Below are 15,910 nucleotides of genomic sequence, written 5' to 3' on the forward strand. Positions count from 1 at the left end.
AAAGGTCAGAGGTGATCCTACTGCCTTCTGCTAACAGTTTTGGGTAAGAAATGTTAAAAAAAAAAAAAGTGTCATGCACCCAGTGAGGGGCGTCCCTGGCTGCCAGGCTTGAAAGGGTAAGCATTCTCTGCCTATCCTTCCCGGTACTCCATAGCATCACTTCTTTGCCCCTTCCCTCCAGCCGTGGGGTACAGTGGGAAGCCGGCCAGCCCCAGCTTTGTCACTCACTAGATGTGTGAGATTTGGTAAGGTACCTTGCCTTCCCGAGTCTGTTTCTTCATTTGCAAAATGGGACATATTGATGATTGATCACATGAGATAACAGGTGTTGAGCACCCAGCACTGTTGAATATGAGCTGCTCCTTTTGTAGTCCTTTAATCTTCCTGGGCCTGGTCCAAGTTCTGCAAAGTCTCTGCAGACAACTTATGGGGTGAGCCAGTTCTTGGAAGAAAGGGAAGATCACCTCCCACTTCCTGCACATTATATTCCTGCTTATGCATTCTGATGTCCTGCTTGCTTTTTTAGGCTCTAAGTGCTATCCTGCTGACTCACTTCCGACTTCTCGTTCATCATGCTCAGCTCCTGAAAATGGAACAAAATGGAAAAGGCCGGAAATTGTACTGTCTGATGATGTGTTTAAGGGGCCAGCCACTCCACGTGGATGGAATGCTGGGGACATGAACTGAGTGGTGCCCAAAATGATTTCTCCACTGGACACTTGGGACACTTTGCCTTGGATTGTAATACCTGTACTAATAATAACCATCCCACTTACTGCCAGCAAGCCCCAGGCTATGTGCTTTCCATGGATTGTCTCTTTGAATTATCACAACTGCAGATGTCAGGGAACCTCTCTATTTCACAGACAAAAAAAAAAAAAAAAAAAAAATTCACACTAAGATAGGTTAAGGAACTTGCCCAAGGTCACACAGCTGGTAAGGGACAGATTAAGGATTCAAACCCATGATCTAGATTTGTGCTGTCTAACATAGTAGCTACTAGCCACATGTGGCTAATGAATTTTGTTTTCCTTTTTTTTTTTTTTTTTTTGAGATAGGTTCTCACTCTGCTGCTCAGGCTAAAGTGCAGTGGCATGATCACGGCTCACTGCAGCCTCGACCTCCCTGGGTTCAGGTGATCCTCCCACTTCAGCCTCTTGAGTTGCAGGGACTACAGGCACATGACATGGTTAATTTTTTTTGCTTTTCAATAGAGATGGGGTTTCACTATGTTGCCCAGGCTGGTCTTGAACTTCTGGGCTAAAGCAATCCTCCCACCTTGGCCTCCCAAATTGCTGGGATTACAGGTGTGAGCCATCACACCTGGCCTCTTTTAACTTTTTAGTGTGACTACTAGAACACAAAATTTCATATGTGGCTCTCATATTTCTCTAGGACAGCACTGATCTAAACCATAAACATTATTAAATGATCATCAGACCAATGATTTCCCAATGTTTTGATAAATTTTGAGCACAACTTCTCAGTTTGTATATTCTTATTTATTCATAAATGCTATACATTTGTACTACTCTGTAATATTGTGTACATTATAAAACATTGACAAAATGGATATTTTTAAAATATGAAATAAAAAAATAGAAACGGAAGAAGTTGTACTAATTTCTTCCAGGAGCCTAGTGGGTCACTTTGTGCACCCCCCACCGTGGTGTGCACACACCATTTTGGAAATTCTTGTACCCAGAGAGACTTAGAGCTCCTGGGGTCAGAGATTTTAACACAGATGATCCCTGACTTATGATGGTTTGATTTTTCTAGTTTACCATGATTTGAAAGTGATGCTTCTCTTTCTTTTTTTCTTTTTTCTTTCTTTCTTTTTTTTTTTTTTTTTTTTTTTTTTTTTGAGATAGTCTCACTCTGTCGCCCAGGCTGAAGTACAGTGACGTGCAAGCTCCGCCTCCTGAGTTCACGCCATTCTCCTGCCTCAGCCTCCCAGGCCGGCTAATTTTTTGTATTTTTAGTAGAGACGGGGTTTCACCATGTTAGCCAGGATGGTCTTGATCTTGTGATCTGCCTGCTTTGGCCTCACAAAGTACTGGGATTACAGGCCTGAGCCACCGCGCTCGGCCTCAACCATTCAGCTTTCATTTTCACTACAGTATTCAATAAATTATGAAATATTCAACATTTTATTATAAAACAGACTGTGCTAGATGATCTTGCAGAACTGTAGGCTAATGGCAGTGTTCTGCGCACGTTAAGGTAGGTTAGGCTACGATATTCAGTAGGTTAGGGTATTAAATGCATTTTCAATGTACAATGGGCTTACTGGGACACAAACATATCATGAGTCCAGGAGCATCTGTACATCTATCTCCTCTCACTCACAGTTGAAGTTAGCACCATGCCTACATAAAATCGGTGCTCAATACATGTTTGTGGAAGGAATAAATAACTCTTAATGTACAATTGTTTTCTCATGGGTTAGATTAATTTGTTTATTTCACATGTATCAAGCACTTTCTATGTGTTATTATAGTAGTATACTAAGTGCTGAAAAAGAAAGTTTACAAAGACTAAGCTCCTTTACTCTAGGCCTGTCCTTCTTAAGCTCTAGTGTTTACAAGAATGACCTGGAGAGCTTGTTAAACAGATTCCTCCTCTCCTCCCCCAATTCTTATTCAGTAGGTCTGAGGTGAAACCAGATAATTTGCTGAACATCTAAGAAGCTTTTAGGGAACTACACTTTGGAGGAGAGTGCTGTGCACTGGAAAATTGGAACCATCTCAAATATTACGTGAGGGTGAGTGTTGAAGAGAATTTATATTGCATTTTCACTATTTGCCAAGCATGTTTAAACATATCACCTCATTTAACCCTTATATCGACCTCATGAGTCATGTATTATTATTTCAGTCAAGGCAACTGAGATTGAGAAAGGTAAGTTGTCTAAGCTACAGAGTAAGTAAATGGCAGAGCTTGGGTTTGTACCCACTTCTGCACTCAGTAATTCAGGCAAATCTGTAGCAAGTGTCTTCTTTTTTTTCCAGCCACTGTCCTAAGGAACTGGGTATATAACACTGAGTGAGACAGATAAGCTCTCTGTCCCTGGTCAAACTCAACAAGCACTTAAAATATAGATATGAGGGAGGCAGTGTCATGGAGATATACAACAGAAACATATACTCTAGAACAGAGTTAGAACTTTCCAGGAAAAAAAGTAAAATTTACATGAAGACCTGAGGGATGAATTAGAGCAGTGAAGGATGGGCGGGAAGTGTTTTGGGCTGAAGATACGCATGAAGGCTTGAAAGTATTCAAGGAGCTGCAGGAAGTTCAGAATGTCTGAAGTGTAGAGAGTGGAGGAGAGAGATAAGACCCTTGAGGCAGGTAGGCAGAAACCAGATCATGCCAGGCTATTTAGGGGTACAGCCAGCCTTTTTTTTTTTTTTTTTTTGACAGGATCTCACTGTCACCCAGGCTGGAGTGCACTGGTGGGATCTCAGCTCACTGCGGCCTCTACCTCCCTGGCTCAAGCTATCCTCCCACTTCAGCCTCTTCAGTAGCTGGGACTAGAGACATGTGTACCACTAATTTTTGTATTTTTTGTAGACACAGGGTTTTGCCACATTGCCCAGACTGATCTTGAACTCCTGAGCTCAAGGGATCCACCTACCTTGGCCTCACAAAGTGTTGGTATTACAGTTGTGAGCCACTGCCCCTGGTCTCAAATTTGTATATTTTAAAATTTACTATGCCCCCAGAGGGGGATGGATCAAAGGAGAGCTAGCTTGTAGGCAGGGAAATGGTTGAAGATGTTAGTGGTATAAATTTGGGTAAATGCTGTGTGACTGGGAAGAAGCAGAAGTGAGAGGGATTTAAAATTGTTTAAGACTTGATGATTCAGCTTGGGCAACATGGCAAAACCCCATCTCTACAAAAAAATACAAAAATTAGCCAGGTGTGGTGGTGTGTGCCTGCAGCTACTTGGGAGGCTGAGGTGGGAGGATCACTTGAGCCCAAGAGGTAGAGGCTGCAGTGGGCTGTGATCACGCCACTGCACTCCAGCCTGGGCAACAGAGACCATGTCCCCCCCCCAAAAAAAATAAAAAATAAAAAGGCTTGATGATTGATTGATTGGAAGGGACAATGTGGATAGGCAAAGGAGGGATTGAAGATGACCTCCAAGTTTCTGAGTACACTATGCAGTTTCAGTAGGGATAAGGTTCTGTAAGCTTATTATTTCACATTTTAAAAGAAGGGTAAATTCAGATAAATCAAGTGATGTAAAGGAAAGATGCTATTTTAGTAAGATTTCAATGACAGAAACTTACTTGATAGAAAATATGGGAGAGGCTGGAGGCGGTGACTCACGCCTGTAATCCTAACACTTTGGGAGGCCAAGGTGGGAGGTGGGAGGATCTCTTGAGCCTAGGAATTTGAGACCAACCTGGGCAACATATTGAGACCCTGTTTCTAAAAAATTAAAGAATCAGCCGGGTATGGTGGTGCACATCTGTAATCCCAGCTACTTGGAAAGCTGAGGTGGGAAGATTGCTTGAGCCGGGAGTTGGAGGCTGCAGTGAGCTAGGACTGTGCCACTGCAGTCTAGCCTGGGTGACAGAACGTGACCCTGTTAAGAAAGAAAGATGGAAGACAAGTATTATTTTTGTGGTCAAGTTTACTTTTTTGTTTTAATTTGCACTAACAACTTTATCATCTGTTGACAGTGGAGTTCTGAATGCTGGAGATTCCTCCTCTTTTTTTTTTTTTTTTTTTTTTTTGAGACGGAGTCTAGCTCTGTCGCCCAGGCTGGAGTGCAGTGGCCGGATCTCAGCTCACTGCAAGCTCCGCCTCCCGGGTTTACGCCATTCTCCTGCCTCAGCCTCCCGAGTAGCTGGGACTACAGGCGCCCGCCACCTCGCCCGGCTAGTTTTTTGTATTTTTTTTTAGTAGAGACGGGGTTTCACCGTGTTAGCCAGGATGGTCTCGATCTCCTGACCTCGTGATCCGGCCGTCTCGGCCTCCCAAAGCGCTGGGATTACAGGCTTGAGCCACCGCGCCCGGCCGATTCCTCCTCTTTTTGCCAAGATCAGGATTAACCATGGAGAGGACCGGCCGTAGACTATGAACTGTCAGTCTACTGAGTTTCTTTTGTGACTGTCTTCTTGTTGAGTGACCTTGGACCTTGACTTTCTGAAGCTCAGCATTCCCTTTTTCTTCCTCTATTTTTCCCCCACACTTGACATCTTAAGTGGCATGTTAGACGGCTCGGGGATCAGTGGACCAGTGGTGATTTGGGGTCCGCCTTCTTCGTCTAGGTCCCGCCCACTTTAAGACCCCACCCCTTTCCTAAGCCCCGCCCCTGGAAGAGGTTGTCTCGCTATGACAGCAAATTCTCCACAATCGTGTCCTAGAGGAGCTATAAAGGGTGGGACTTACATCAATCTTTTTTTCCATTTGTCAGGTCAAGTGTCTATCTGGCCCAGGTTCCCTCCTACTTCATTTTCAACCCAAGGATTGGTTACTCTGTTTTTTTGCCTCTGGCTCATGATTGGTTCTTTCATTCCGCCCCTCTCTTCCAGCTTTTGCAGGCGGGATTAGCACGCAGCTTCCTGCTCCTGCCAAAAAATAAATAAATAATGAAAGAAGAAAAAAGAGGAGAGAGGCGAAAGAAAAATGCCACAAAGATCTTTGCTTTTTCATTGGCTTTAAGCCTTGTCGGTCAAGCCAAACTCTGCCTTTGATTGGTCTTTCTATCTGCCCATCCCGGATCTGGGGCGGGATTTCCCCAGAAGACCCACACCTTGTTGCCACTGGCCGAACAGTGCGCCTGTCTGAAGCTCCTGGCACAGGATTGGAGGCGGTAGCGGACAGGTGGGCGTGGATTGGCTAGGGCAGCCGGTCAGTGCAAAGCGGGGGCGGGGCCTCGGCGGCTGGTTGCGCGTGTCCGCCGCTGGCTCCGGTCTATCCGGCTTTGCTAGGGGAGGTGAGTCCGGCCGCGGAGGCACCGGCGGCTGAGGAGGCGGTGGCTGAGGAGAAAGCGGCCGCGGCGGCTGAGGAGAAAGCAGCCGCGGGGACGGAAGCCGGGTGGGGGGGAGGGGGGGAGACGGAGCAGCCTTGAGCCCTGAGGGGCCGTCGCGCGGGGGACCCACCCGCTCTCCCCCCCAACCCTCCTCAGCAGAAGCAGCCGGCAGCGGGGGCAGGAGTCAGCCCGCTTCCGACCGTACCCCGCCCGCCTCCCGGGGCTCCTATTCTTTGGCCCCGGGACCCTAACCTTCTCCCGGGGCGGTTCCCTCTGGGCGTCCGAGCGCTGCCCACACCTTTCATTCTTCCCTGCACCTCTTTCCCTTCACTTTTGCCCTAGCTCTCTTTCTCCTCTCTGTCCTGCTGTCGCCTCCTCTCCTCACTCCAGCCTCCTTCCCTGGCTCATTCTGCCCAGGAAAGTTTAGAGCCCCCGCCCCCCCCTCCCCAATCAGGTCAACCTGACTAGGAGTAGGGGGAGATGTAGGAAGGCCTGAGAGTTCGAGGGGGGGGGAAGCTGGAAGCTGGTTTCCCAGAAAATTTCCCCCCATCTTCTCCATTTAGGGTGGTGGGAATTTTTTTTAATCCTGTTTTTGAGGAGGTGGTAGGTGTTTAGAAAAGGATGTGGGAATGGAAGGGGTAGATGATTCAACCCTCTTTCAAGATTCCAAGGGTGGTGTGTTACCTGATCCTTTTCGTGTGTGGAGTTCAGGGGGTCGGGAGGTTTGGCCTTTATTCCCACATTCAAAGTTGGAACCTCCCCCAAATTAAGAATGGAGTTTTAGTACCCACTTGTGGCAGGAATCCTGGGGGGAAGGGGTCCTTTTTTCCTTTTTCTTTTCTTTTTTCCTTTTTTTTTCCTTTTGGCAACCCACACCCTTCCACACACGCTCACCCCAAAATTAAACACCAGGCTCCTCTAACTTGTTTGGATTGACTGATGAAGACATAAAGCCAGTTACGCTCTATGTTTTTTGAGGTGGAGTGAGTGGTTTTTCTTCATTTTTAAATGGCCAAATGACAGCTTGACCCAGTTTGCTTTCCAATCAAAGGGCATTTATTTTGAATGTCTCTTTGTGGCGCAAGAGCCAACGCAAAAATGATGGCGGCTTACAATGGCGGTACATCTGCAGCAGCAGCAGGTCACCACCACCACCATCACCACCACCTTCCACACCTCCCTCCTCCTCACCTGCACCACCACCACCACCCTCAACACCATCTTCATCCGGGGTCGGCTGCCGCTGTACACCCTGTACAGCAGCACACCTCTTCGGCAGCTGCGGCAGCCGCAGCAGCGGCTGCAGCTGCAGCCATGTTAAACCCTGGGCAACAACAGCCATATTTCCCATCACCGGCACCGGGGCAGGCTCCTGGACCAGCTGCAGCAGCCCCAGCTCAGGTACAGGCTGCCGCAGCTGCTACAGTTAAGGCGCACCATCATCAGCACTCGCATCATCCACAACAGCAGCTGGATATTGAGCCGGATAGACCTATTGGATATGGAGCCTTTGGTGTTGTCTGGTGAGTATCCAAAAAAAAACACAACCTCTCATGGTTTCTTCTGATGGTTGTGATTGGGTGAGTGCATCCCTCATGGTTTTCTCCATGTTGACCAAGGTGGAGCAAGCTTCTCAACCCAACTCTAGGAAGCCACCCTCACTTATGTGGTAATGCATTGACTGTCTAGGCCTAATGCATTGGCTGTCTAGGCTCATGGCAAGTTTTGGTGGAGCACCTTCTCATGGGCAACACACATAAGTTTGCTGTCTACCAAACTTTTCTGTTAGAACCTAAGCAAGCCACTGAACACAGGATCAGTAGATGAATGTATGGAATACTAACTCCTACAAAGGCCTTGGTCATTTCGTGTGTTTGATTTAGTTTGGATCAGTTGCCCAGTGGCATTAAGGGTTAGCAACTGATCCAAACTGAATTCCTTTATAATACTCTTGTCATTACGATATACTTTGCATAACTACTTTCCTATCCTTCTGTCTTTTCACTCCTTATTTTGTGATCTTGATCTCGAGAAGAAAGATAGGATTCATAGTTGAACCAGTTAAGATCATTGCTTGAGTGGTTTATTTTAAACCATGGAGCTACAGTTGGGAAGTATGTAGCTGTAGCCTTTTGATAAGAATGCATTAAATATAGCATCACACATGAGTACCACAAATGAGGTTAGTAGACTAGCTATGCAGTGGCCCACATTCAGTGTAATGTTTTAGTGTCATTTAGTGCCTCTTAAGTTGCCATTATCTGTTGGTCAGTTGCTGTAGTAGGAAATAATACTTTTTAAACAAATGGTACTACTTTTGCTAGTGCTAGGACATTTGTAAAAGCCTAAGGGCTTCTTAAATATAACATTTTGGTCTATTTGGTCTAACCTTAAAAAGATTAGTAGTTTATAATAAAATATGTTTATTCCTGTCAAAACTAGAATGAACTGGGTTTTCTCCCAAGGACTAATGATTCCACTTTGGATAGATGAATTGATATTTTCAGTGCATTCAAAAATTGATTCTTGTTACTGTCTAGAAAAGCCCCCGTTACCACAGGAAAATGAACTCTTTGGAACTGGCCCGGTAAACATGTCCTTTCGTTATTGTTTTTGAGGCTAAAATTGATGGGCGCATCGTTTATGCATTTTAACTGGCCATCTTATTTATATTTCAGATTTGATAATCTAGGCTTCTAAGTGATCTCATCCATTTTTTAAAAAAGCTAGTCGAGTCCAGTATTTTCTCAGCTAATCCCCAAGGAAGTTTCTGCTGCAGCGCAGCCCTTTCTCCAAGGTGTGTGGGATTCAAGGTGGGAAAGAGTATAGCTGGTAATGGTGCCTCGGTCAATCTGCTCAGGGACCCGCCTGTTCCTGCCTTCCTCTCTCCCTTCCACGGACTATCTAAGAGATTTAACTGTGAACTTCCTATTCTTGCTTAACTCTTGAGGATTTACAAGCTTTGGTTGGGGAATGGAGCAGACAGGAAAATGGTTGTTCCTTGGTTTAAATTTTGTCATTGATTCACTAATAACTTTTAGCACTTGTTTGGATCTTCTTGGATCTGGATGCTTGGTTGCTTTTTTAGTGCCTTACATACAATGCTAAAAACTAGGGATACTGAAAGGGAAATGGGTTGCAGCATTCTTGAATATATTCAAAAGGCATTTTTCACTTGCATTTCTGTCAAAAGTGATGTGACTTTGTAGCAGTTTTAACTTCGGTGGCAAGGGAAGATTTTAAAATTTTTTTTTTTTTAAGGAAGGGGGCAATAAAGAACTGGAGTGCTGAAACATCTCACACAGCAAACGTTCTGCTGGTGGGTACTCTGAATCTCTGATATATGAAAGCCCAAATATATTTGATTTGAATCCATTCTGGAGTTTGTCTCATGTACTTGAAGTACACCTCTGTGCACCGTCTTATTGCAGGTTTGTCTTGTGTCACTGACTACATTCATAAGCCCCTTGAGGGTAAGGATTGTTTACTGTAGTAATCCTTTTCTCCTCAGCACCTAGCACAGTGCTTTGGCATCTTTGCTGCTTGGTTAATTGATCTAGTCAGGTCCTTCTTTGTTTTGGCTTAAACAACAGAAAATTACTTCTCACAGTTCTGGAGGCTAGAAATCCAAGATCAAGGTACAGATTTGGTTTCTTTTGAGGCCTCTCTCCTTGGCTTGTAGATGGCTGCCCTCTTTCTGTGTCCTCACGTGATTCAGGTCTTTTTTTTAACCAAGTTTTTCTAGTTAACTATATTGAGTGTTTTCATCAGCTGTAACAGGTGAAATACAATTTGGTGTGAAAAAAGGAAAAGTTCCAGGTGTATGTTTTAGTATGCAAATACTTTTCTATTTTTATATTTACATGTCAATGACCTGCTGTCTGAATTGCTTATTATATTTGAAATTTAACTGTTGTATGACCTAAGTAAGACTGTTTAGAGATTTGAAAACCAAACTACAGGGATTTGCACTAGTGTTCTGAAACCCAAGGTAAAGATATTAGTGAGGTTTTTTTACTTTTAACTGAAACAGAATCTATCTTTTAATTTAGGAAGTACCTTATGAATTGGAAACAACTTTTTTCTAAAATGATTATAATGGAACATAAAAATATTCTCCCAATATTACATCATTTGATTCAAACCACCACATAACTAACTGCCTGGGTATTATAAGATTCACTTAATTTAAACATATATTCATTTAATGCATTTTGCAAGTATTCTTCTGGAATAGCATATGACAAGAAACTGTATTTTACCCCCATTTCCTTGGGGACATACACCCAGGGGTACTAACTGATAGCTAAAAAAGTGGCATGCAATTTTGAGAGAGATTGTTGTTTCTCCATGTAGACAAGGAGAGATATTTGTAGAAGTGATGCAGCATTTTACCAGATTTATCACTGAACAATTTAGTCTAGCTGACTTGATTTATCTTTCTGTTGAATTTAACTAGTGGAATAACTTACCAGTATTGGATAGTTGTGTAAAAGTAGTGAATTACTCATTAGCTTGCTGGTAAAGATGGTGCTGTGACAGTTCAATTAAGGTTTCATTAACAACTGTCTGCTGTATTTTATCTCAAAGTAAGAGTTCCAGTTTACCTGGTAATGTGATTGTGGGATAGCCTGAGATAACATTTGTTGCCACTGATAGAACGTTGTTTATGGGTTATCAAAGTGTCATATATAATTTGACCTTGTTTATGAGACATTACAGCCTCCAAACATCCACATGGACATTTTCATAATGTGAAAACAAAACACAAAGCAACCCACAAATAGTAACTTCAGTCATTTGGTGAGTAATATAAATCTGCCATTTTGTCCACAGTTCACATTTGCCAGAAGAAAATGCTGTGGTTAAAGATGTAACCACTTTGGGACAAAGAGTTTCAGGGGCTCATAATTTTGAGAGATAGAGGAAGTTGACCACATGAGAGTGGTTTGAGGATCACTCTGCCTAGACAGTTTTTGACATTGGCAACTTAACATATCAGAGATGGAATTAATGGCACATATTGCCACCTTGGTAAAAGTGAGTCTGGGAAAAGCTTTTTTTAAATAAAATTAGCATTTTGGTTTGTGATTTGCCTGATTAATTAAAAGATCAAAAAGCCTGGGATTCACTTGCTCTGTTGCCTTTGTGTACTCCAAGTAATGTCGGATGTCTTTGAATTTTATTATTCTAATAACTTCAGCAGGTTACTTTTTTTTTTTTTTTTTTGAGACGGAGTCTTGCTCTGTCGCCCGGGCTGGAGTGCAGTGGCCCGGATCTCAGCTCACTACAAGCTCCGCCTCCCGGGTTTACGCCATTCTCCTGCCTCAGCCTCCTGAGTAGCTGGGACTACAGGTGCCCGCCACCTCGCCCGGCTAGTTTTTTGTATTTTTTAGTAGAGACGGGGTTTCACCGTGTTAGCCAGGATGGTCTCGATCTCCTGACCTCGTGATCCGCCCGTCTCGGCCTCCCAAAGTGCTGGGATTACAGGCTTGAGCCACCGCGCCCAGCCGGTTACTTTTATCTGTCTTGCAAAACTGTAGTAATAGTTAGTTACTAGCTCTGTGATCTTGATAAATTATTTGACTTCTCTGTTCCTTATCTATAAAATGGGGATAATAATAGTATTTATCTCAGGACTGGTGTGAAGATTAAGTGAGGTAATTCTTGTAAACCAATGATTACACTATCTAGCACACAGTAAGCATCAATAAATGTTAGTTGTTTTTGTTGTATTGTTGGTAGAAAAATCAAGCTGTTGTGTTAATGTGCATGGAAGTGTCTTCAGAGATTGTCAGATTTATCAGGTGAAATCAGCATGCAGACTATTTTTGGAGGCATGACTCTAAATAACATAGCGTGTCCCCTCAGTTGTACCGTATGCCAGGGAGATTTGAAAACGGTTGAATTTAAAGCCAAGGGAAAAATACTCTGTGCTGTCCTGTCAACTAATTAAAAACAAATAAAAATAATACACAGTTGTATGGAGTTTGTAGGTGTTTTAGTCAGATCATCTGCACTGTTTTAGAAAGTATTATGGCTTTATATACTGGGAGGGAATTATTTTTTTCTTTTCAATGTAACAAATGAAAGACATCCTTATTGTCGAAGTTCAGCTTTAGTAGAGATTCACTTTGCTTATGTTTGGATGAAAAAGTGTGTATTGCTAAAGATCCCAGTGAGGTGGGAGAAATAATAGTGATTTAACAAAAAAATTATTCAGTATAAGCCCTTGTGCATGGTAGAGATTGTCTATCTTGCTCATCTTGTGAACATGAGAGGCATCTTTTTTAATGTTTTCTCTGGTCCTCTTACTCCATATAACAAACTGTAATTTGGAAAAATGGAGAATGCTTTTGGGATATGTTTGGGGAAAATTCTGGAGTAAGTTACATCAGAAAGAGTAGTATATACTAAAGGGTATTTTGTTATTAACTGTGTTTACAGGTTAAGAATCTGTAGCATTGAGAAGTTTCTCCACTGTCAGCCAAGATTAACAGCCACAGCTGGATTCTTTGGGGGCTCTGCTTTGTGAAAAGAGCTTTGAAGAAGCAGAGCCTGCACCATAAAAAGGAAATGGTTGCTCTTCTAGACATAACAAAGCATCCGTGTGAAACTAGAAATGTGGAAATCTGTATTGTTAATTTTAACTACAAACGAACTTTTAGAAATTACAGGTTCATGGTCATAAAGTAGATAAAGCAAAGAGTAGAGAATAAAAGTAACAATCTAATGATACTGAACCCATTTCTTAGTGGTTGAAACTCCATAGCCTATAACATTGCAAGTCATTTTGTACTTAGACTCCTGAAAAGATTATCCAAATTATGTTCAAAAAACAAAACCACAGCACAAAAAATAAACTTGTTTTATTCTTGGGGAGAAATTTCATGTTATACTGTGAAATATTAATTTAGAAAAAAAGAGAATTTTTTTTTTAAAGGCATTTCAGAAACATTGCCCTTTCAAACAAGCTGAAACAATATCCCTCAACATTAAATGCCATCTTTTTAGCCATCAGTACCACTGGGCATGTGTCCTGAAAGAGAAATGGGGGCAGATGTAGTTCCCTTTCATATGCTATACCAGAACAAAAACTTTGTAAAATGCGTTAAGTGCGTTAACTGAATATGTGTTTGAATTTAAATTCTGGGTTTTTACCTTCAAAGCACAGGCAGCTGTAGATACAAAAAGTCTTGTAATGGAGTACTGGACTGTTTCATTGTCTTCACAACTTGGAGTGTCAGAGTTTTCTCTGCCTTCTATATTGTAAAACTGAGTGGCTATTCTTGTGGTTTTTATTAGATTTATTGATGTCCAAGCAATTCAAGAATTAACTGTTCATATACTGTATGTTTCCTTAATATGCTTATTTGGTTTCTTTGGAGATTGTCAAGGCCAAAGAAACTTTTCATTTGTTGTCCAGCCAATAAATGGACAGAAGCTGTTAGAAGCTCTTTAATTATGCATCTGTTTGGGTTTTAGTTCTGAGTCCCTTTGTCTCTATACTACTCCAGTGAATTATTTGTTGATTGGGTCATTTAATACAGGTCAACAATAACTAAAATAGCTTGTCAGTGTGATCCTGGTGTTGCTTAGGGGTAACAGAGTCCCTAAGGCAACAGTTATAACACTGTCAGTGAGCACATAACAAGTTATGATAGACATAGTCAGTAGTTGTAAGGTACCTAGTGCGGAAACAGAAAAACCTGGTACTCTGACATTATGGAAAGATGACTTCTAAGTGAACTCTACTGAGATTGAACTTTAACACTTAGTTGTAATGGTGTGAGTAAAGGGAGTATACATAGGGGTATCTGCCACTGATAATGATTGGTGCTCTTTACCTAAACCCAGTTTTGAAATAATTTGGCTAATTGAGTCGTATCTACTATGAGGCAGTGAAAGCTTTTAACACCTTTGGAACTCACGAGTCTATATATTTTTATTGTCACTTTGCTGTGGACCAGCACTTTCGCAGGCACCAAATGGGGATATTTAGTCACGTAAATAATTTTGCGAACCTCTATTAAGCTGCTGCTGCTGTTGTCCGTATTGTGCTTAGTACTGAGGTATAGGGATGTTTAAGTCGCCATATTGCTTTGGAGGAGTTGACAGTCAAGTAAACAATATGAACAATGACACATGCCTACTCTCAGGGTGTCCTCAGCCTTGGTGGAGAGGTGAAACTAAATTTGAAACCATTAAATAAAAACTTAAGAATATATTATTTTCAGGCTGGGCACAGTGGCTCACACCTGTAATCCCAGCACTTTGGGAAGCTGAGGAGCAGATCACCTGAGGACAGGAGTTCAAGACCATCCTGACCAGCATGGTGAAATCCCATCTCTACTAAAAATGCAAAATTAGCCAGGCGTGGTGGCACATGCCTATAATCCCAGCTACTCGGGAGGCTGAGGCAGGAGAATCGCTTGAACCTGGGAGGCGGAGGTTGCAGTGAGCCAAAATCTGGCTGTTGCACTCCAGCCTGGGCAACAAGAGCAAAACTCCGTCTCAAAAAATATATATATTATTTTCACTTGTTCTTACAATATTCAATTATTGTGTGTTACTATTTGCCAGACACTGTGCTGGAGATAAGGATTAAAGGTGATTATGACCTACTGGGGGAAACAGATTTGTAGATGGATTATTATCCATTTATAGTGCCATAAATGCAGCAATAGAGATAGTCCCTGGACATTAAGGGAATGTAGAGGAGGGATGTCTATGGAAGGTCAGGATGCTTCCTAAATTAGGTAATTCTTCAATGAGTTTTAAGAATGAGAGTCAACCAATGGGGAAGGGCAGTGTAGGTGGAAGGGCCTATATGTAGGAGACTACAGGGCTGGAGATGCTGAATGTGCAGTGCAGTGGGTGGTAGGAGGTGTAAGCTAGAGCTCAATCATGGAGAGGTTGGAATGTCATGGTTGGGTTGAGGCACTAAAAACAGCTTTTTATTGATAAAGCATATGTGTACATATAGCACATAACAGTTAAATAGCGTATCTGTGGTATTAAGATTTTATGAGGGGAATGATTAGAAAAAAAGCCTAAAAAGGCTCCTTAGGTGGTCAATGATGAGAAAAGGTTAAAACTCTGCAAATGGCAATTACTGAAAGTTTTTAAATAAGAGAGACTTGGTCAGATTTAATTTTTTTCTTTTTTTTTTTTTGGCTACGTAAAATAGAAGAGAGAACTGAGATCTGTCTGAGTCTTAGGGAATGTTCTGTGTTGTAGGTGGAAGAAGCTATTGGAAGCAGAACTAAAGGGCAGTCAGGAAAATGTGTTCACAGTGATTGATAATCTAAGTATGGCAGAAGATTGTTAGGAAAATGGGAGTGATCTTTGGTGCTAATAAAAAGTCAAAGAAGGCCAGCCATGGTGGTTCACACCTGTAAACCCAGCACTTTGGGCAGCTGAGGTGGGCATATCACTTCAGCCCAAGAATTTGAGACCAGCCTGGACAACATAGTGAAATCCCATCTCTACTAAAAATACAGAAAAAAAAAATTAGCCTGGTGTGGTGGCACGCACCTGTAGTCCCAGCTACTCAAGAGGCTGAGGTTGCAGTGAGCTGGTATCGCACCACTGCACTCCAGCCCGGGCGACAGAGTCAGAACCTGGCACAAAAAAAAAAAAAAAAAAGGGCAGAAAATTAAGATGGAGAAAAGGCCATTGTATTTAGTGAGTAGTTCATTGACAGCATTTGAGAGAATGATTGTGTTTGATTGTTTTTCCCTATACTGTGTATGTTTGATTCTAAAGAATTCTTAAGTATTCACTATTACTTTTTACAATTTTTTAAACTTATTAATACAATTTTTCCAAATCTCAAGTTTTTTTTTTTTTAGTTTAATAAACCAGAGAACTTAATGTTCAAGGTGCCATTTCCTTGGGAAGGATTTTTTTTTTTTTTTTTTT

At 42.2% G+C, this 15,910-nt stretch overlaps 1 protein-coding gene across 3 annotated transcripts in view; it reads left to right on the plus strand.

Moving 5' to 3' along the window:
- Window positions 1-5,802: 5,802 nt before the first annotated feature.
- Window positions 5,803-15,910, plus strand: part of NLK (nemo like kinase) — a 158,776-nt gene continuing 148,668 nt past the window's right edge. For 2 of the 3 annotated variants that reach the window (XR_001888532.1, XR_001888531.1), the window contains exon 1: window positions 5,804-7,509. Coding sequence is in view for 1 of the 3 variants with exons in the window: in XM_017888902.1 (XP_017744391.1) it covers window positions 7,052-7,509 (458 nt within the window). In the remaining 2 variants the exon portion in view is untranslated. Of the gene's footprint in view, window positions 7,510-15,910 lie in introns of all 3 variants that reach the window. The other variant, XM_017888902.1, reaches the window with a different exon arrangement.

The sequence above is a fragment of the Rhinopithecus bieti genome, unplaced genomic scaffold (assembly GCF_001698545.2).
Source record: "Rhinopithecus bieti isolate Rb0 unplaced genomic scaffold, ASM169854v2 scaffold_18477, whole genome shotgun sequence".
In the NCBI taxonomy this organism is placed as follows: domain Eukaryota; kingdom Metazoa; phylum Chordata; class Mammalia; order Primates; family Cercopithecidae; genus Rhinopithecus; species Rhinopithecus bieti.